The sequence below is a fragment of the Sminthopsis crassicaudata genome, chromosome 2 (assembly GCF_048593235.1).
Source record: "Sminthopsis crassicaudata isolate SCR6 chromosome 2, ASM4859323v1, whole genome shotgun sequence".
Lineage (NCBI taxonomy): Eukaryota > Metazoa > Chordata > Mammalia > Dasyuromorphia > Dasyuridae > Sminthopsis > Sminthopsis crassicaudata.
The window spans coordinates 382,294,329-382,315,524 of NC_133618.1; the positions used below are offsets into that span (position 1 = coordinate 382,294,329).

The 21,196-nt window shown below is 31.9% G+C and overlaps 1 protein-coding gene across 7 annotated transcripts in view; it reads right to left on the reverse strand.

The window, feature by feature from the left end:
* Positions 1 to 21,196, reverse strand: part of VRK1 (VRK serine/threonine kinase 1) — a 120,885-nt gene that overhangs the window by 56,005 nt on the left and 43,684 nt on the right. For 5 of the 7 annotated variants that reach the window (XR_012486618.1, XR_012486619.1, XR_012486620.1 and 2 more), the window contains exons 1-3: positions 16,742 to 16,874; positions 7,841 to 8,005; positions 5,408 to 5,463 (exon numbers count right to left, since the gene is read on the reverse strand). Coding sequence is in view for 4 of the 7 variants with exons in the window: in XM_074291342.1 (XP_074147443.1) it covers positions 5,408 to 5,463; positions 7,841 to 8,005; positions 16,742 to 16,760 (240 nt within the window). In the remaining 3 variants the exon portion in view is untranslated. Of the gene's footprint in view, positions 1 to 5,407; positions 5,464 to 7,840; positions 8,006 to 14,832; positions 14,990 to 16,741; positions 16,875 to 21,196 lie in introns of those variants that run through there. The other 2 variants (XM_074291343.1, XM_074291345.1) reach the window with 2 other exon arrangements.

Consider the following 21,196-nt stretch of genomic DNA (forward strand, 5'->3'; position numbering starts at 1 on the left):
TCATCTTCATTTTGACACCTAGAATTCTTAAAGATACTTTTGGTGATATTCCGGGTTAAAATGTCAGTCCTAATTTCTTCTTTAAACCTTGGATATTGTAGACTTGGCAAAGCAATTCAAATTTGAAATATGTTAATAAAATAGTCTTCAGTTAAAGTATTGTTCTTCTACAGAAATAGATAAATTTTCCTAAAATGAATGCCAAGGAAGTGTCTCCTTTATTTTGTTATAATGGAATTCTCCATTGTGAAGGGGGGAAAAAAGCATGAAATGAGTTCCATGATCCTTCCTTGTAGGGGGATTTTCATTATAATAACTTGAGTTACACTGGTTGATTCTCATTATTCCAAGTTTCATAAATTAGTGCCTGAAGGAAAACTTGAAAATTAAAGTAGGTACATCAGTAAGTTCTAACTGAATAAATCAGAGCTTTATACTGATAGTAGTAGTTTGCTAGAATCTGTCCTAGAATAACTGCCCTTGAAAATATTTTACATTTTGAACCAAGGATGCCAAAAGTTAGACTCTAATAACAAACTTTGTTTCACAGGTCTTTTCTTCCTGAATTTCCACTTACTTCTCTCCAGTCCTATTGTCCAAATGTTCTTGTCAAAAGTCAATTTTCACAGGTCCTTTAAGTGTTTGACTGAAGGAACCTCTCACTCTTTTGTCATCATACCAACATTTATAGAAGGACTGTTGTCAATGGCTCCCTTATGCCTACCAAAGAATTTTAATCTGACATTTAAAACTTCACAATCTGGCTGGAGTTTACCCTTTTAATCATATCCTATAATATTTCCCCCTCCTCATGCATTTTGAATTCCAACCAAACTGGATCACTATTTGCCTCTTAAACTCCTCTTTTTTTTTTTTTAACTTTCCTTATTTTTTCCCCCTAGATTTGAAATGTTCCCCCCTTCCCAATTCTAACAACTGAAAAGGGCAATTCAGTAGTGATAGGCCCAGAGTTATAGGACCAGAGTTCAAATCCAACCTCAGACACTTACTAGCTATGTGACTGAGCAAACTGCTGCCTCATTTACAAAACTTTCCCAGATAAGCCCACGATCTAAAAGTTATCTCTCACATATGACCTCATAGCACCTTAAATTTGTCTTATCTAAGTTCTAATTTGTATAAATTAATTCTGCTATAATGAGCATTTTTCCAAAACTTATTTGTTTTAATGCAAAATGGGAAAACATATTCTTTTGTGGGTCTTTCTTCAGAAAAAAAAAAAAAAAAGAGGGAGAACATAGAAAATTGTAATATTTTAACAGAACTCGCAAGGCGCAATATCTTCTGATACCCTAGTTTCACTAGCAAACTTCAGGTCTTTGTCAAAGTAAAGTACCATATTTGTAGTATATCCTTTGGTATAGTAGAAGTCGTAATGGAGAAAAGTTAACTAACCCTCATCACACCTTTCCACCTTAGACTCTGCCCTAAGGTCCAGAATAGTATCTTGTCTCAGGGATGGCCAAAAAGCAGTCCAAGACCACAGTGGCATCCACTGTTTGTAGTAGTAATGTATTCCTTAATGGTAGCATAAAATTATGCTACCATTTTTAATAGGGTCCTATTTTTTTTAATGTGTTGCTGAAAAGTTTTTGAGTGTTGTGCCTTTAACAGCATTTTCCTAATAACATCTGTTTTTAATTGGGTGATTGTGCTTAATACAGTGCTCTTTGGGAACATGTCATGTTACAGGAGAAATGACTGTTCCTCTATAACAGGAAGAACCAATCCTTATTTATTAGGTGTCTTAGATAATACCCTAGCATAGTACATCAAACATATTTCAATTCTTCAAGAATTTATGATTTCAAAATAGTGTGCCCTTTAACCATCACTACAAACTCTTATAGCAGATAATTTTCAAGAGTTGTTTTGCCTTTTCCAAAGTTATCATCCTACATCTATCTAACTAAACATAGCCAGGCTGATCCTTGGAAAACAAATATTTTGTTTACCAGGCCCATACTAAGATTTTTCATCTTATAGGACCCATAAAGCTTGTGTTCCAGTGGCATAATTTTAAAGATTTTATTATCATTTCTAAAGCAAAATAAGACATCTGAGTAGGACTTTACTACTTAATAAATTTTTCATGATTGAATGAATCACCAGTACATGGAAAGGAACTATGTGCCTCCTTAATGAAGCAGAGGCTGGTACATACATGTTTATGAGAGGAGATAGTATAGCAGAAATAATTTGGACTTGAACTTAGCAAGATCCAGGTTAAAGTCACAATCTGCCATTTATCTGTATGATCCTGAGCAAGTAAGTTTTCCTTACTGAATACCATTCAGTTTCTTCATTTTTAAAATGAAAGAGCTGGATCAGATGATCTCTAAGAACAGCCCAAATCTGACAATCAATTCCACTTAAGAAGTTGTACTGTGAAAAGCACACATGAAAGAGCACTGTTATGTTTCATGAATAAGCTGAAAACCGCATGGTGATAATGATCAGGAAAAAGTTTTTCAAGAACTAATTCAAGAATTACACATCATAGACTATTTGCAGATAACAGAAACATCTATGGCAAATTGGCAATGAAATCCTTCTTTCTATTTTAGACCTTGCTTATTTTGTTGTTATGAGTAATTTGAGCTGTTTGGTAGTTCCATAAAATGAAGGATTCATCATAAACTACTACATACAGCATTTATCAATATGCAATGTTATATCATATCAAAGTTACTATTTTGTCCCTCTATGAGATATGGCAAGCTTCCTTTGGATAAGATTTGGTCTTATCCAAATTGCATACTTCACTGGCTAGATAAATACTTGTTGTAATGTACCCAATTATATCTGTTCCATAAAATGTTCCCTGATTTTATTTGAACTGAAGAACATACCTATTAATCTCAACGGAATTTCAATAAGAAATACTCAAGATGATTTATAAATATCTCCAATTTAATACCCAAATCCCTTTCCTATAGCTAAATTTAACCAAGTCAGAAGTTTTATCTAATTTTTGGATAAAAAAAACTTGCTACCTTTCCTACAGTCATCACTTCCATTTAACTTCAGATTACCCCAAAAAATTACCACCAACTACTCAACTATTCTTATTAAAATAAAATGAATTTCAAGGCTTTTATGGAATCAAGCTTGGGCTGACAAAGACTTTAGTCATTCTGTCCAATCTTCCACACAAATCAGGAAATTCTCTTGACAGATGAATCAAATCTCTGATCAAAAAATTCTCATAGCTAGGAGAATATAACTATCTCACTTTACTTCTGCTTATGTCAATTCTTTATTGCCCAATCCCTGATTAAACTACAAAAACAAATAGCATACAAAAATATACCAATTTTTATTAGATATTTGAAATTTTTTCAAAAAGCTTACAAAATTTTTTTTCTCTTCAAAGTAATGCAACTCAAAAAAGTAATGCTATTGACATACCAGAACTGTTTTCTATTTATTGGAAATAGACATGTGAATCTCCAAATATTTTATATTTGTTTCAGAAAATATAATTTGCTTATTTGTGAATAGGCACATTTTTTAATGAAGGCATATATTTATGAAGACCACTTGTATGAAAAGGGAACATAAGATATTTAATTATTTAGATTGCTTCTTGAAAAAGAAACTTTCATAATCATTATCACAGATATGTTCTTTGACACATTCAGGAAACAAAACAGAATGGTAATAGAATAAATTTTTTAAAGAATAAAATTCTGCAACTTTATACATATAAAATGTAGCAAACTTCATTTCCTTAATTAGAAAGGTGATATGAGAAATTTATTTAATACTACATATAATGATCTCTGTAGTAAATACTGAAACGGATAAAATCTGTGATATGTGCTTTCAAAGAATCCAGTCTAGAAGTGGTAACATTTTTTTCAATATATGAAATATTTGCATTCCAGCAAAATTAGCTACAAAATAAAATTTTTTCAGTATGTTTTCATTGATTCCTATTTATAACATAGGAGATATATTTTTTAAGTTGAAAGAAGTTCTATATAGAAAGCAGATTAAGAATTAATAAGAACTGAATTAAATGAACAGTAGATATCAGAGTCTGTGTTGGGTAAGATCAGTTTCTTCAGTGAAATATTGTGAAGTAAATATTTTCTATTTAAAACTTAGAAATTAACTTGTTTATGATCATTTTAAAAATCACATAAAAAATGAGCTTAGCTATAAAATTCAGCAACACCAATCTTTTTTCCCTTGCAAAGTTAAACTGATATATGGTTATGAAAAATATATTAACTTGCCAAAATAACTATTCTGTTTTAGTTGTGTTGGTTCTTTAAAAAAAAAAAATTTAGTTGACATTCAACTTAAAATCATTTTCATATTTCTATATTTTAAGGCCACAAGCAAATTAACAGAGACAGAAATGTGGAGGACTGTGGAACATGTCATAGAAGAACCAGCTAAATATCAGATTAAGGGAACAATGAAAACTATTTTCAATTGATTAAAAAAATCTGACATATGAAAGAGATTACATCTGTTTTACTTGTCCCCAGAGGTTGAAACTTTACAGTGAGTGAGGGAAAGGGTCAAAGAAGCAGATTTTAGTTTGATGTAAGAGAAAACTTCCTAATTAGAGCAATTCAAAAATGAAAAGGCTCCTTGGTATAGGCATTTTCTATACCAAGACTAGAGGTCTTCAAGTCAATGTTGAACAACTATTTGTCAGAAATAAAACAGGGATTGCTTTTCAAATAAATTTATATTAGGTAGCTTTTGAGTTCCTTTACAAATCTGAGATTCAGTGTTTCTATAAAATCAGACTATTCTTTAAATAAGCAGAAGGGTGAGAAAAAGGAAAAGCTTTCACAACCTTAAGCATGGAAACATTAAGAATTTAGTCAATTATCAAATAACAGTTAAAAAAATTTAATTTAGATTCCAGTGGGTAAAATATGTATTATTTTCACAGTTATCCCAAAGAGTTAATGAGACCAAAACAATCATAAATTATTAAATCTACCAAATTTTTTAAAAGTCTTTGAGAGGGATGCCAAAAAAAGAAAGACTAAATGGAAGATAAATATATACAACAAAAAATATGATAAAGTCATGATGCAATTTTTTTCATTGTTTCCACTTTGTTGAACTAAAGCTTCTCTTCTATTGCAAAGGGATAAAGGGAAAAGAACTAACAATTTCTGATACACTGATTAAAATTCCTGTTCACCTCATGCTTAAGACTTTTTTGAATGGCAGGAAAGAAAAGAGACTTTTGAAACTTGTTATTTAAAGTAAATAAAGGTCTATTTTTGTCTCAAGAAGCATTTGTAATATATACTACTCAATATATAATTTTATAGCTAATTTCAATTTGTTTAAAGAACACATCATTATTAAATGAACAGAAAAAAAGAAATCAATTAAAATAGTTTCTTACCACTTTTATTACAAAGGGGGCATCACTGCCAACTGATTTTGAAGAATTGGTATCAGCTGTTAAAAAAAATTTACATTACATCAGAATAAAAGGTATAACTTATAAGAAAAAATGCTATTGACGTATACACTTTAAGGTCTGTACAACTTTATGCTCCTACAGAATGAAATGGAAAAAGCCCAAGTAATAGTTTAAGATGCTTATACCAAATTTTAAATTCTTTTTTACCAACTACAGAAATTTAAGGAAAGGTCTATCATTTTATTTCTTATACAAATAGCCCTCTGAAAGAGCAAAAAAGAACAAGAAAATTGTCCATATCATATAAAACAAATATTTTTCATCATTTGGGAAGTAACATTCCAAGATAGACTGTATCATTTAGTCTTCACACCAAAGAGGGAGCTTTTTAGTCCCAAAGATGGTTGAAATGGACAGATGGGAGAGGTCTGAGCTCCTTAAGGCATAGCCCCAGGAAACATGTCACTTAGATAGTGCTTAAGTGATGAAAAAAACATGGTCAGATTTAAAAACAAAAAACAACAACAACAAAAAAAAAGATTTACTTTATAGATAGACAATATGAAGTTGAAATAGTTGCACAAAATGGTAATGCAAACTTGGCTGAGAGAGAAGAACGTGAGAAAGAGGTAACCAAAACTGAATTTTGTAGAATCATATCTCCCCCTCCAGGCTGTTTAACTAAGGTTGATAGAAATGTTTATTTAAAACTGACTCTAGATTGCTAAAATATTTTATAACATGTCTAAACATTAAAATATTTTACATACTTTCTGATGGCAAATATTACAAAAGAGCTAGCATGAAAAAAGGTCACTTGATAATAGGTCATACAAACTAAGAAAAGTACAGCCTCCTAAATTTCCAGATTACTGATTTGACTCTCCTCAGACCAATTTTACCTACACAAAACTGAAAGAGGCAAAACTACCTTTAGACTAGGGTTTTTAAAACTGGGGTCCATAAGTGTTTTGTTTATTTAATATTTTGAAAACCGCAATTCAATATATTTGGTTTCCTTTGTAATTCTACATGCTTTATGTACTGAAAACATTCTTCTGAGAAGTCTATATAAGCTTTACAATAGGGTCATTGTCACAAAAATCAATTAGGTACCTCTGTTTCAGAGCAAATACACTTTTGCAGGAGCCATCTTATGAAATCATTTTATTGCAAAAACAATTAAACCAATATCTGACTGCTACATCTTTGCCCTCATCAAACCTTGATAGGGAATCAAGTTCTTGAGAATTCTTGAATCACGCTAACTCTTCTTTTTCAAAAGCTAGATAGATCACTGAAGGTATCACTTGTCCCCTTCAAAGAGACACAAAATTGATAACTACTAAATTGATTAGGGGAAAATAGATATTTCGTATATGAAGGTACTAATCAACTTCTCAAAATCTACAGAAAATGGTAAGAGAAAATTAGAACAGAAATATTTTACCATACCCACTAAGGACTTATATTTCTAATATTTTTCTCAACCTAACTCCTTGAAAAAATTCATCTTCACTTAGTGCCATTACTTCTCTCCTTTAAACTCTTTTCTTAACCCTTTTCAATCCAGCTTCTGAATATCCATTACTCAAATTAAACTACTCAGAGTACCTTTACCATCCTACCATAGCAGTACTGCTATTATCTCTAATAGCTTACTGATTTGACTCTCCTCAGACCAATTTCTCCCCTGATTAAATAAAACCTTTGAGGGCAAATACTGTTTCAATTTTGTCTTTAGAAAGTTTAGATTTTAGAAGAGTACTTAGAATATAGTTTCTTAATAAATGCTTGCACTACTTACCTCACAGACTGAGAAGAAAAGTATTTTGTGTATGTAAGTGTAAATAAAAGTAAACTGTTAATGTGAGTATTACTACCAAATATCTTGGTAAAGCAAGAAATATTTGAAGCAATCAGATTAAGAACTGATTAAGAAAGGTTTACAGGGTCCAAGGGCTCCACAAGGGATCTCTTCAGATCATTTCCATACTTCATTCTTCTAATTCTACTATGTATTAAGAGATCTGACATTAAAAAGTACAAAAAAAAAAATAGAAGTCATAAAAGTGATGGGAATGTAGAGAAAGATAATTTGCTTTTAATTATGTTAGCTATTTGTTTTCTTTATATAATATCAAATATAATGTATGATAATGTTTATCCTATAGACACTGATCTCACAGATGGCAAAATAACCCAAGATATACTTTGTTATCTCAATGAATTAAAAACTATAGAATATTCTTTACCAACTCCACTGTAGAGTATATCCATTTCAATGCACAACATTTATTACAATTGTTTAGTCACATTCTGTAATGGTTCTATTTTCTGGACCCAAGTGATAATAAAAAATTATTTAGGATGTATGTTCATACATGTATGTATTTGAATCCATAAACTTACCAAGATATATGCAACCAAAACCACCTTGGCCAATGGGCTGTCCTACTTTCCATTCCTTTTTGGTCACGTCAATGAAAACTTCCCCTACTGCAAACTGTTCTGCTAGCTTTCTGCGTGTATGACCTTTTTTTGCAGATTGTGATGTTTTCACACGAGGCATTTTCACTATAAAACAAAATAAAGCCTGTTAAACTATGCTTCAATTTTCTAACATCTCTATAACAGGCTCAATTTCTTTTTCTTAGTAAAGGCAACAAAATGTATGTTAAAGTTTCTGCTATCACAAAGATTTTAAAATGAAAATCAGTTAATTCTAGGTTACAATACTGGCTTAGAACCTAAACAGTTTACTCAGACCTTGGAACTAAAACACTTGACTAAAATAATCAACCTATTTAATTACTTAAAAAAAAAAAAAAAAAGTAATTAGGATGCTTTTAGTTCGTACATATTTATCTCCATTAATTCAATATTTTATTAAAGAATGAAAATGGATAGCATAATTTTTTATTAGTTTAAATTGTTCATTTTGGTCAAACTAACAGCAACACAATCAAGTTTTACAAAAGAAAAGACATGTTTAACTAAGTATACATCAAAGATAACTTAAAATTAAGGAAAAAAAGTATTACAAAAACAATTCTATGCTGTAAACTGATTACAATGGAGATACACACACAAAAAAACCCCAGACCATTTCATTTCATTAAAAAAAAAAATTATCATGCTACACCTTCTTCATGTTTCCTGTTTAAAGTGATTTTATTTTTTAACACAGAGGTTCAGCTCAAAATCCAATGAGCAAGATGTAGTGAAAAGATATTAGATCAGTAAGTAAATTGAAAATTAGCTGTTCTAATCCAAGATCTGTAATATGTATTAGTCTTAGGAAAAATCCTGAAATTTCCAAAAAATACCTTAAATATTAATCAAGAAATTCAAAAAGGAACAGTTAGTGGTGTCTTTCACCCTAAAACTACAATCAGTCCAAAGTCCACAAACAAAGGAAAAGGGCATATGACAAAAGAAAGACAAGATATGTATAATATAAAAGTTTTTTGGTTTTTTTTTTTTGTTTTGTTTTTTAATCCTGAGGCAACAAGAGTGGAAGAAAATCCTAGGTTCTGGGAATAAAAGCAAGCAATCTGGTCCCTTAATAGGATTTAGATATCTCAGGCCTCTTGATACTCTCCTAAGATTCTATGCTGAGATGCCAGAGAGCAACCTGAATCTCAAGGATCTGAGCAGGGAAGTGGGGCGGGGTGTGTGTGTCAAATTCTGAGAGGCCAGGGTGTGCACTAGAATCCAGGAGACATTGAGTGACACAAAGAAATGTCAACTCACTCAAAAATACAAGTAGAGATGGAATCTAGCCCTAACATAAAACTTCAATTTAGTAACTAAAGGAAATGAGTGAAATTCAAAGATATAAATTATAACAAGGATGCAGAGTGAAATGCAATCAATCTAAAAAAATAAAGATAGAAAAAATTTTAAAATATCATTAAAAATATTTATGCATATGAAAGGTGGCATTTGGACCAAAATTTTGAGTTCTCTACTAATCAACACTCTAGCTCATGGGAAACATAAATCAAATTTTAAAATTCTTAGAGAGAAATTTTATAATAAGGTATTTAGATTCTAATAAGCTTTTAGGCTTTTACTTTGAAAAGTTCTACGCTATAAACTTTAGTATGTTGTTAAAGGAAATTATTAATACTCTGCAACTGTAGCAATATTACTGTTATAGAATTTTTAAAATGATATATAAGCAAGGGGACCAGCATGTTGTATGTCTTCATGTGTTATTTTTTTTTAGTGAAAAAAAAAATCTAAAATCAATTTAAATGATTCGACTTCCCTTTAAAAAAAAAAAAGGATGATTTGCTATTACTAGAATGACAGTCAAGAAATTGAAACTAAGAATAAGCATATTAGCAATTTAACTTACCTAATCTCTTAAAAATTTCTTTTTCATCAAATGATCACTTTAAGTACTATCTACAACATAATTTTGTACATCCTAAAAGAAATTTTTACTGCTGTCTTTAAAAACTTTTTATATTCCTTCTTTTCAGTAACTATATTTCCCTCTGCATCCCTCTTTTAAAAAACAATTTTAAAAATAAAGAAAATATTTTTTTAAAAAAAGTAAATTTTGCTAAGAAATATAGATAGGGAAAAAAATTATGACATTTGCAATTCCCAAAACAATAGATTTCACCTCTGCAAAGGAGTTAACAACAGCCTCTTTTTGAGCCAAACTTGCTGATAATTTTGTAAAACTGGATTTTCAATTGTTTCTTCCATTTACGTTGTTGTATTAATTACATATAAAATTTTTTCTAGCTCTGCTTACTTTACTTTGCATCATTTCATGTAAATTTTCTATGCTTCTTTATTCACAACACCCATATCCAATAACACAGTAATATTTCATATTCAAATTCACTCGTATATACTGGTGGTGTGACATTAAGCAAATTACTCAGCCATTCAGTCACTAAGTCAAAACTTCTTAAAACTGGGTCATGACTCCATATGAGACTGTCTAACTAAATGTGGGGACAGCAAAAATTCTGGCAATAGCAAAAGGCATATGAATACACTAAGGCCAAAATTCAAAATCAAATGCATAACAAATCTGAGGTGTTTCTGGCAGCACCTGCCCATGTTGCACTGTAAAACTTCATTGCAGTCTTCATTCTGAACACAGAACATGCTCAGTTTGTACCATGCATGCCCTCAAACCACACAAAGCCAACAAACACTGCCAGAAACACACAAGCTCAGATTTAAGACTATTGTATTTTATGAATTACAGCATTTTTACTGTACATACAAGGTTTACTGCTCTCACACAAATATAATAGTTTAACTATGGAAAATAGTTTAACTATGGAAAATTATAATAGTTTAACTATGGAAAAGAGACTTTTAACATTGTCCTATCATCATTCCTCAGCACTTAAGTATCAAATAAGGATATCTTTGGATGTGTTAGAATGTCTGATTTTTAAAATTGCAGTTTTCTCCTTTCAGAGAAACAAAATTTGATTTGGAGGAAAAAAAAAAACTGATGTTCACATTTATACGTACAGTGGTGATGGTGGAGAAATAGTAGGCTTTTAATATGTAAATGTAAACATCAATTTTTTTTAATTAAGTACAATTTTATGAATTAAAGCTAGTATTTTTTGAGGAATTATTAATAACATCTATCTTGTATTTTAGGACAAAAATATTTTTCAGTTAGGGATAAATGGATAAATTTAAAAGAGGTAAAAATAGTGATGACTTCACTAGTAGGTAAACAAAGAAAAAATGTCAAATCATTTTTACAATATGAATCAACTTCTAATGATGATGATGATGAAGAAAAATCTGTTTAATTTGTAATGAAGTTTTGGCTGTGCAGGGCATGAAACCAGCCAAACTAAAATGACATTTTTTTAAATTAATTTTTATTAATTTTATAATTATAACAATTTTGACAGTATATATGCATAGGTAATTTTTTACATTATTCCTTGTACTCCTTTCTGTTCCGAATTTTCCCCTTCTTCCCTCCATCCCCTCCCCTAGAAGGCAGGCATTCCCATACATATAAAATGACATCTTAATACCAAGCATGCAGAGTACCACAATAAACCAAAGAAATATTTGGACTTTTAAAATCTTCAAATAAAGAACAATGATTTGAAGTATTTTTTAATATCAACAAAAAGTATTTACCTACATCTTATGAAACATTTAATTCTAAAAACTAAAAAGCCCTATGCAATAGGAAAAGATCTCATGTTATCTGCTGCTATTAAAATGTCAGAAATAGTTCATGGGAAAAAGTATGGGGATGAAATTCATAAAATTCCTTTATCAAATGATACTGTTTCCAAAAGGATTTTTGAAATTAATGACCAATTCCAATAGCTTTTACCAAGGCATAAGGGCAGCCCAAAGTTTGCAATTCAATTAGAAGAAACAACTGATATTTCTAAAATAGCACAATTGTTACTTTATATAAGATGTGTTTATGAAAAAAAGTGTACATGAGGAATTATTGTTTTGTCACCCTTGTGAAAGACACAAAAGAAAGTAAAAAATACATCTCTTCAAATTAATGAATTTTTCACAAATGAAGGCTTACAATGAAAAAATTGCATTGGAGTGTGTATATATGGTGCTAGAGCAATGAAGGGCAAGAATATTAGATACGTAGCAAAAATTAAACCTAGTGACAATGAATATATCACTTATAGGCCAAATAAAATAAAAGCTAAAAACAAACAAAAACACCAGAGTTAGATGATGTACTTCTTAATACTATCAAAATCACAAATTTCATTTAAAAATAACCTCTTAACAGTTGTTTGTTTTCAAACCTTTGCAAAGATATGGCCTTTGATTACAAAAGTGTATTACTATCTGCAAGGTTAAGATGGCTCTCAAGAAGGTGAAGTTTAAACAAATTTTTGAAACAAAGATGAAGCTCTTATAACTTTTTTTTTTTAATATTGAGTTATGGCTTTCAAAACTTATTTGTCAGATATTTTCAAAAAAATCAATTATTTAAACATGTCACTTCTAGGTGCAAATGTAACACTTATGTTAAAAGGTAAAATTGAAAATTTTACTTTAAAAGTTAACACATGGAAGAATAGGATAGAAAATAGTTCCTTAGAAATGTTTTCAGCTACAGATGATTTTATAATTGAAAATAGCTTTCCCAAAGACTTATTGGAGGGGTTATCACTGATCTGAAGTGCCTGAAGACACAGATTCAGAAATATTTCCCTTCAAATTTTGATTCTAAGAAACTAAGTTAGGTTCATAAGTCAGACTTAATTGAAATCAAAAATGTCAACCATCTGCCATTAAAAGTTTAAGAATTTGTGGAGTTATTAAGCAATGCAAGCTTAAAACTTGAGTTTCCTAAAAAAAATTGTTAAATGAATTTTGGCTTAGAATCAGGACAAAATTTCAAACAATTTTTGACATGGCCCTAAATGTACTTCTATCATTTTGAACTACATATTTATGCAAAACAGAACATTCTCAGTCATGACAATTATAAAATCAAAATATCAATCAATTTTGAAAAACATTTGAAAATACTCTAACACATCCTACAGTAACAAATATTTCAAGATTTAGTTCTTGAGTAAACATGAGTGTGCAGGTTTACTTTTTCTTAATATATTATACATATACCAAAGAGTTATTTTAAAATTATTTTCTTTATGATTTATTATCAGTAAATGTTTGATTTCTTTGCCTGTTTTATATATCTAATTGTGTAAGAATTTCTTGGGCAAAAAGGATTTGAGCGTAGAAAAAGTTTAAGGAGCTTTTGCTCTAGCAATTCTCTAAAAGTTTAAGGAGCTTTTGCTCTAGCAATTCTCTAAGATTTTTGTGACAAAGAAGGTTTTGTGCTGTACTGAGAAATGAGTTTCCTTATCAATGAGTTCTGGTTATTCTATTGAAATCGTAGGTCCAGTCCATATCTGATTTTAAATTGCTCTACAAATCAGGAATGTGGTTCATCATTCAGAAAATATTAAGCAGCTTTTAAATGAAATACCTCAAAACAACATAACAGTTTATCTTAAAATAACTAAAATATATTTCACATACCAAAGTTGATTTATATCTAATGCTGTGCTACTTCATCAAATTGTCAGCAATATATCTCCTGATTGACTATTAGTAATTCATTATAAGTTAAGGTATTTTCAATTATTTTTAAATGTGTTTTGCCTTCTCCATAATTCAACAAAGTGATTAGAATGTCTTTTGTATTTTCTGGAATTTCCTGCCAAGGGAATGACAGACATACTTTGAGTTTTATATGAAACAATTCTAATTTCTAATTTTCTACTCAATTTCTGATCTACAATATAAGCTCTATGTTTTTTAACTATAAATTTTTCTTCTTTAAATTATGCTGTTTGTCTTTGTTTTCAGTTTTCATCACGTAGCCAGGTAATTGAAATTGATTGTTGTGATTAATGATGGTTTGGAACAACTTTTATTTCTTTCTTAAAATATTCCCAAAGAATGACTGTCATTTTTGTCACTCTTACTGAATATTTAAATCAATGCTGCTAAAAATGATATAAAAATTAGGAAAAGGGGATGTGCTTGTCAAGTAACAAAGTCACTTTCAACTTCGAAAAGATTAAAAGTTAAGCTCTGTTTATCTTTTTTATTACTGAAGAGTTACAGGTTCCATGGACAAACACATACCTGAGAGCACAGGGAACAGCATTCCCCCAACCCTGAATTACATGTACCTTTTCATGCTCTAGACTTTTTAAGATCAGTTCCTATACTGGAGGATGAAAATGCATTCACTCAATCTTCAATCCTGCCACTCTGTGCACATGCACAAATGTGCATGCTTTGTGTGTGCACATGGATGTACACATACATACACACACACGCACGCGCACACACACACATAAACATACACATGTGCGCACACGCAATCTTGAAAACAGCCCTGGGTGCAGGTATAACAGCAGCAGTAGCACCACCATCATCACAGCACTTGAAGGATCATCATATCAACCTTTACATCTCATGAAAATCAATTCTAAATCTGTAGCATACCAGAAAGAAAAGGATCAGGATAACAACACCTTATTTGTTAAAGGCTGCCAACTCCCAAGTTGTACAGAGGAAAAATGGATTTAGAGTCAGAGTATTCTGGTTGAAATATGGATTCTATCATTCACATAATTCTCTGGGCCTCAATTTCCTCATCTATAAAATGTCAGGATTGGACTATATAACTTGCAAGGTCCCTTTGCAGCTACAAATCTGTGACTCTGCAATCCTGTGACAGTCTATGCAGATGTCTTTTCACTCTTAAATTCCCTTGCTAGCTCTAAATCTATAATCCTTTAACATGCTATGCATATGCCCTGCCCTCCCTAATTACCCTTGACCCCTTATTTTTATTGAAATCCACCTCAAAATAACTATACCTGTATCCAATTCCATGCTGTCAGGATCACAAAATCGAAATCAGTCTTAAAAGACATCTAGTTCTTTATATTCTTGTGAATTAATCCCCTTTGCAACTTCCTTGAAAATTACTCAGCTTCTAGTTAATGAACTCCAAGGATAGGGAACTCAGTTTCCCTAAAGAGAAGAAAAAAAAGAGAAAAGGACGGGTAGGGAGAAGGGGTGGAAAGTACTACTACATAGAGAAAGAATATTTGGAGTATACTTACACACATACACACAAGCATGTGTATGTACATGTATTATATGATTCCTTAAAAAATAAAACAGATAACACTATTCCACCCTCCTATTTATATCATGAGATAAAAATGTGCTTGCAGCAATCAGAGAATAACTAGAATACTATGCAAATAGGCAAGGTACACAGCTAGTGAGATTTTCCAGGTTCTCCAGTTTGCATATAATATTGAAGTGAGAGCTTCAAGCCCTGAGAGCTTCTAATTATATTCTCCTAAATGATGCCATAATCATGTAAAAGACTTTGGACTAATCATCCAAACAGAAAAGTTGATACCTATCATCCAGGCCATAAAATACAATTGGATCAGTACAGATATCTTACAGACAATAAGTTAGGGGGAAAATTAAACAGGAGCAGAAAGAGAATGCACTGAATTATATCTGAGAAATTAAATGATCCTATTAATGACCACAAACTTTTCCCTGAAGCAAAGGATTCATCTTTCAAATACCAATATTCTTCTAGTGGAGCTATATAGTGGTGACAAGTTATATAATACTACAGAGACCAAACAATTAAAGTTCCAAGTCTCCTAATGAGCATGGGAGAGGCACATCTGGTCACAAACTAGGCTCCAGCATATACACCCAATAAAAAGTTGCAGTAAACTTATCTGCAAAATGTAAAACTGGAAAAGAAAGATAGGGAAAGCATAGGAAATTAAGGTAGAGCCAATATGCTTCCTAAGTATCCAGGTAACAATACAAGACTTAGAGGAAGATCTCTAGTAGCAGTGTTTAGCATCACTCCCTCCATGGAAGATTTATGGGATAATATGGTTAAGAGCTTCACAGTATAATTAAATGGATTACTATAAGAAGGTATAAGTGGGCTATATCAGCATCAATAATATCACAAGTCTACCTCAAGTTGATACTAACATATGAAATCAATAATCATGCGGGAATGGATGGAGGAAATAACTATTCATCCAGATAAACATTCCTCGTTTCTGTAATCCCTTATTATACTCTTGTGACATTAGACCTTAAAAGTCTATTTTTTTTCTTTCATTGAGTTTTTACTAAAAACATCCTAGTAAAAAGACCTAATATACACAAGATCTATTTATTTTCAGCATTATTTCTGTGAACATCCTTATAGCTCTCTGTGATACATGATTATTCACTCTTATTCATCCCACATATCTAATTAGTTGCCAAATCTTCTCATTTCTACCTCTTCATGTCCTTCAAATGTGAGTTTTCTCTCCACCCAGTCACCCCAAACCCTCTTTAAAGCATCCCTGTCTTAAGTCTTTTCCATGCTAATGCTTCCTCCACACAGCTACCAGACTGATTTTTCCTAAATGGCAATTCTGACCACCGAATTCCAGTTCCCCCTCTCTCAAAAAACTTCACTAGTTCCTATTATCTCTAGAATCAAACAGAATTCTCTAGTCTTTAAAGCCCAAACAGGACATATAACACATTATTCTTCCTCCATGCCATTATATATTTTTCTGTTTCATGGATTATCATGAGATAGTATTTGTCATCAAGTGACCTGGGGCCAACTGGAGATGAATCTCTCTGAGTTCTGCTAAGCTAGTACTCAGAAAGCATATTCAGTCTGTTGCCAGGACATACATTTTCAGATCTTTCTCAAATTTCTTCTTCTCTTACCTCTATCCTGAATGTTCATAACTTCAAACTTTGCCTAAAAGCAAACTTTTCTTCTCTCCCTTGACCCCCACAATCTCTTTCCTTCATACATATCCATTTCTCACAGTGATGCTACCATTTTGCCAATCCCACAGGTTCAAAACCCTGAGGTCATAATTGATTCTTCTTACTCTTCTCATACCTAATAATTTCTACATGCTACCAATTCTTCCTTCATAATGTTTCTCAAATCTGACTCACCTTTCTAGTCTCATTTCCATTACCTATGTTTAGTTGTTAATAAGCTCAATAAAAACAAAAAAGTGATATCTGCTAAAAAGCTAACAATCTTCTGTGGCACATTAATATAAATCTGGTGTCTACATAAAAGTAAATAGCAATCCCATTATACTCTGAAACAGTCAGATCAAACTCAAATATTGTATTCAATTCTGAATACCACATTTTAAGTGAGAAACTGACAGACTCAAGTATATACAGAGAGGGGCAACTAAAATGGTAAGAGATTTCAAAATTATGTTACACAGAAAAGTTTAAGGAACTGGAAATGTTTAGAATAAAGAAGGCAGAGAGTTTTAATGACGGACAAGGATTGTGAGCAGGGAATCTTGGCTTAAATGATAAGGGTGCCTGGGGCAGCACTGTGGCATAGTAGAAAAAATAGGATGTAAGAGTCAAAAAATTTGGGGTCAAATCCCAAATCTACCACTTACTATCTGTTTGACCTTAAACAAGCCATAACTTCTCTGGGCTTGTTTCCTCAAATATAAAATTAGAGGATTGCATAATTTGCTTCTTGAGGTCCCTTTTACATCTAAATTTATAATCCTACAATCTCTTCCAACTTTTAATAGTGTAATTCTATTCAGGCATCACACCTGTTAAAATACCTTCTGCACTACTAGATATTTTAACTGTCCTATAAATTCTTCAATATTTATCTGAAGTTCCTCCTTCATGAAGCCCTACTTTTTCAATGCACTACAGACCCTTCTGTCTTTTGCTACTTTCTCCAAATTTCTAAATTTATCATTCAACTCATGTTATACTCAGTAAATGTTATAAGACACTTGTGTTGAAAGTGCAAAGGACTTGAAGTTGTATAAGATATTAATTTAAATCCTGGCTCTACCACTTACCAACTGTATAACTGTGAAAAAAAAAAATCCCTTAATTTTCTTTGTCTCAGTTTCCTTATCTATAAAACTTAGCTAAAATTATTTTCTGTGTAACATAATTTTGAAATCTATTCTATTTAAATTGACCTTCCTCAAAGTATACAAACTGAAGAAATTCAAAGATAAATCAATCTATGCTGCTATATGACACAACCAACCAATCTGCTGGCATATTCTATATTAGCATATTCACCAAAATTTAATTGTAAACAAAGAAGTTATGATCCAAAAGTTATTAGTATGGAAAGGAAGCTTGCAACCGAACATATTCAAAAGGAATTTCAGTAATACATAAAATGTAAAATGGTTCCACATTTTAAGATACTATTCCAAGCATTTTGCTATATATGTAAAATTGTACTCTACTATAATCTGTTTAGCAAAACTTTATTTCAATACATGTATTTTATATTTAAACAAATGGCATTTAAGAAGTCCTAAATGCAAACCTGAAAGAGAAATGTGGTCACTTTGGTCTTTATCGCTAACAGTTGAAATGATTAAAACAAAACTATCAAAAGGGTCATCCAATACAATTCCTAGTCTCCAAATAAATTATATCTCCATTACCTCTCAAAAAGTGATCATTCTCTACATGAAGACTCAGTAATAACCCTTTTCAATTAGAATAAAAATCTGCTTCCTAGTTACTACTCCAGCTTGATCCTAAGCCAGTCTTCTGGGACTGATCAGGACATGTTTATTATCTCTTATACAAGAATGCACTTCAAAGTTCTGAATAAAGCTATCATGAATACAATATTGGAGGTGCTATAGGAAGACAGACATTTTCAAATTAAGTAAGAAGTTACTAATTAATTATGACCGTTAAAATGCAATCAAATAAAAGAAGCCAGGCAAAGGGGGGGAGGGGAGGGGAGTGGGGGAGAGAGAGGGAGAGGATGTGTGTAATGTGCATATTAAATTATATCTATTCTGGAAAAAAAGGGGGGGAGGCGCTTTCATTCCTAGCAACTTTTTTTTAAAAGGTAGCAAAGAAACTTAGCTCTCTTACAAAAATCCCAGAAAATATCTGAAAAGAACTCAGAAAAACCAATCTAGTACAGAACACTATCAAGTAGTCAGATTAATCACCATAAGATTAGCCAGGTGTTAAAGTCCAAATTCTTTATTGTCTCCTTCACAATCTAGTTTCCTTGCCTGGGGCCCGGGCTAGCTTTCTTAGAGTCCTTACATAGTCTTAGTTTCAGTGGAGAAGCTAAGGAGAGCCCTGTCACCAAGGTGGTGTGAGATGGGATGAATGAATCTCTCTGAGTCCCAGAGATGGGATGAATGAATCTGTCTGAGTCCCAGGGCTTGTGCTTCAGCCTCCAGCCATCACAAAAGTGGGACAAGGGGATGAATCTGTCTGTTTGCCTCCCAGAGCTTGAGCTCCCGCCTCCAGTCCGCTTGTCTTCTCTGGTTCTGACTCTGGTTAAGTTTATCCCAGCTTGTATGCTCTCTTATAATTAATTACATTATCATAGGTGTGAATCTTGTAGAACTATGTATTAAGTATTAAGTACATGTATTGAACTAGAGAACTATTCATCACTATGCTACACTAGATGACCATTGTCTTTATCAATTCCACTGAGTTAGAACCTTGAAAGAATCCTTGTTTTAAGTACAGAGTTCTGGCCCATAACAACCATGGAAATTATATGAATCAAGCATTTATAAAGTAACTACCTGGTGCCAGGCATTGTGCTAGACACTGATAATACAAATTCAAAAATTAAAAACAAAATGCTCGAGGAACTTATATTCCATTGAGGGAAATACACAATAGTGAAAAACAATGGAAACAGTTGGTTCTAAAATCAGAGAGCTGGGTTCAAATTCTAATTCTGCTGCTTACTACATGAGTGACATTGGGCAAATCACGTAACTTTCCTGGGCCTCAGTTTACTTATTTGTAAAATCAGTAAGCTGAATTAGCCTATAAGCCTCTTATTTTGTCTACAAATAATGTCACCGAGGTTTTTGTTTTTCTTACATCTAATTACTTAGTTACTTTTATCACCTTTGGTTCTTCCTCTTTTTCTTCCTTATTTTCTTCCTTGCTAATATTAATATGGAAATTTAAAATGTTGAAAAACACTAGGAGTGAGTGTGCTATATATACCATGCAATAATTATAAAGTTGACAGTTTTCTAGGAGAATTGCTCATATGCAATTTTTGTTTCCTATAAGCCATGATGTAACACAGTATAGCCAGGGGTTCTCAAACTACGGCGTGCTGGCCAGATGCGGCCCACTGAGGACATTTATGCTGCCTGCCAGGTTATAGCAAATGGGTTGAGGGGCTGAGACAGAGTGTGAGTTTTTGTTTTTACTATAGTCCAGCTCTCCAACAGTCTGAGGGACAGTGAACTGGCCCCCTATTTTAAAAGTTTGAGGACCACTGTATAGACAGTGCTGCATCTGGAATCAAAGGTCCTCTAAAATCTCAGCAGTGCCAATTACTGTGTAAGTATAGAAAAGTTATTTCACCTTTCTGAGCCTCAGATTCCTCACCTATAAAATGAAGATACTAGATGACCACTGAGGTCTGTTATAATGAGTTCTCTTTGTTTTCATTTACCAGTAAATGTCTTTTTTTAAAAATCATACAGAAAAAAATTGCCCCCAAAATCAGAAGACAGTAAAATATGCAAAGAGAATCTACAATACACCAACAGAAAGAAATCCCAAGATTAATTCAATAAAACACATCATTGTCAAAATTCAGTACTGCAACTTCAAATAAATTTTGTATATAACAAGGAAAAAGCCCTAATGAGACCCACTCAGAAAAAGGCAGAATGACAAATCAGTTACAGGGAATTACAGGAAAGATAGGAATATGATCTTTTAAAAAGCAGAAGCCATCCATAAATCAACAACAAAATACAATGATGAAATGCAAAACATATAAAATAATGAAGAAAATTAGACATGTTTTGATATGAAAAAATCTCAAATCACTCCATCATCAAAAGAACCCAAAGGTTAACAACTTACAAAGTGACCCAAAGCTGAAAGTTTAAACTTCAGAAAATAAAAACTAAAAAATAAAACTTTTTCTAAAATGATGAGTAGTATTATCTAAAACCATCAACAAGCATTATCTATAATGGGGATGAGCTAGAAGCCTTCCCAATAAGAAGAGGGTTCATGAAATAAGGATGTCCATTATCAGAACTATTATCCAATATTGTACTAAAAATGCTTGCATCAGCAATAAAGCAAGAAAAAGGAACTGAAGGAATAAAAATAAGCAATGTGGAAACA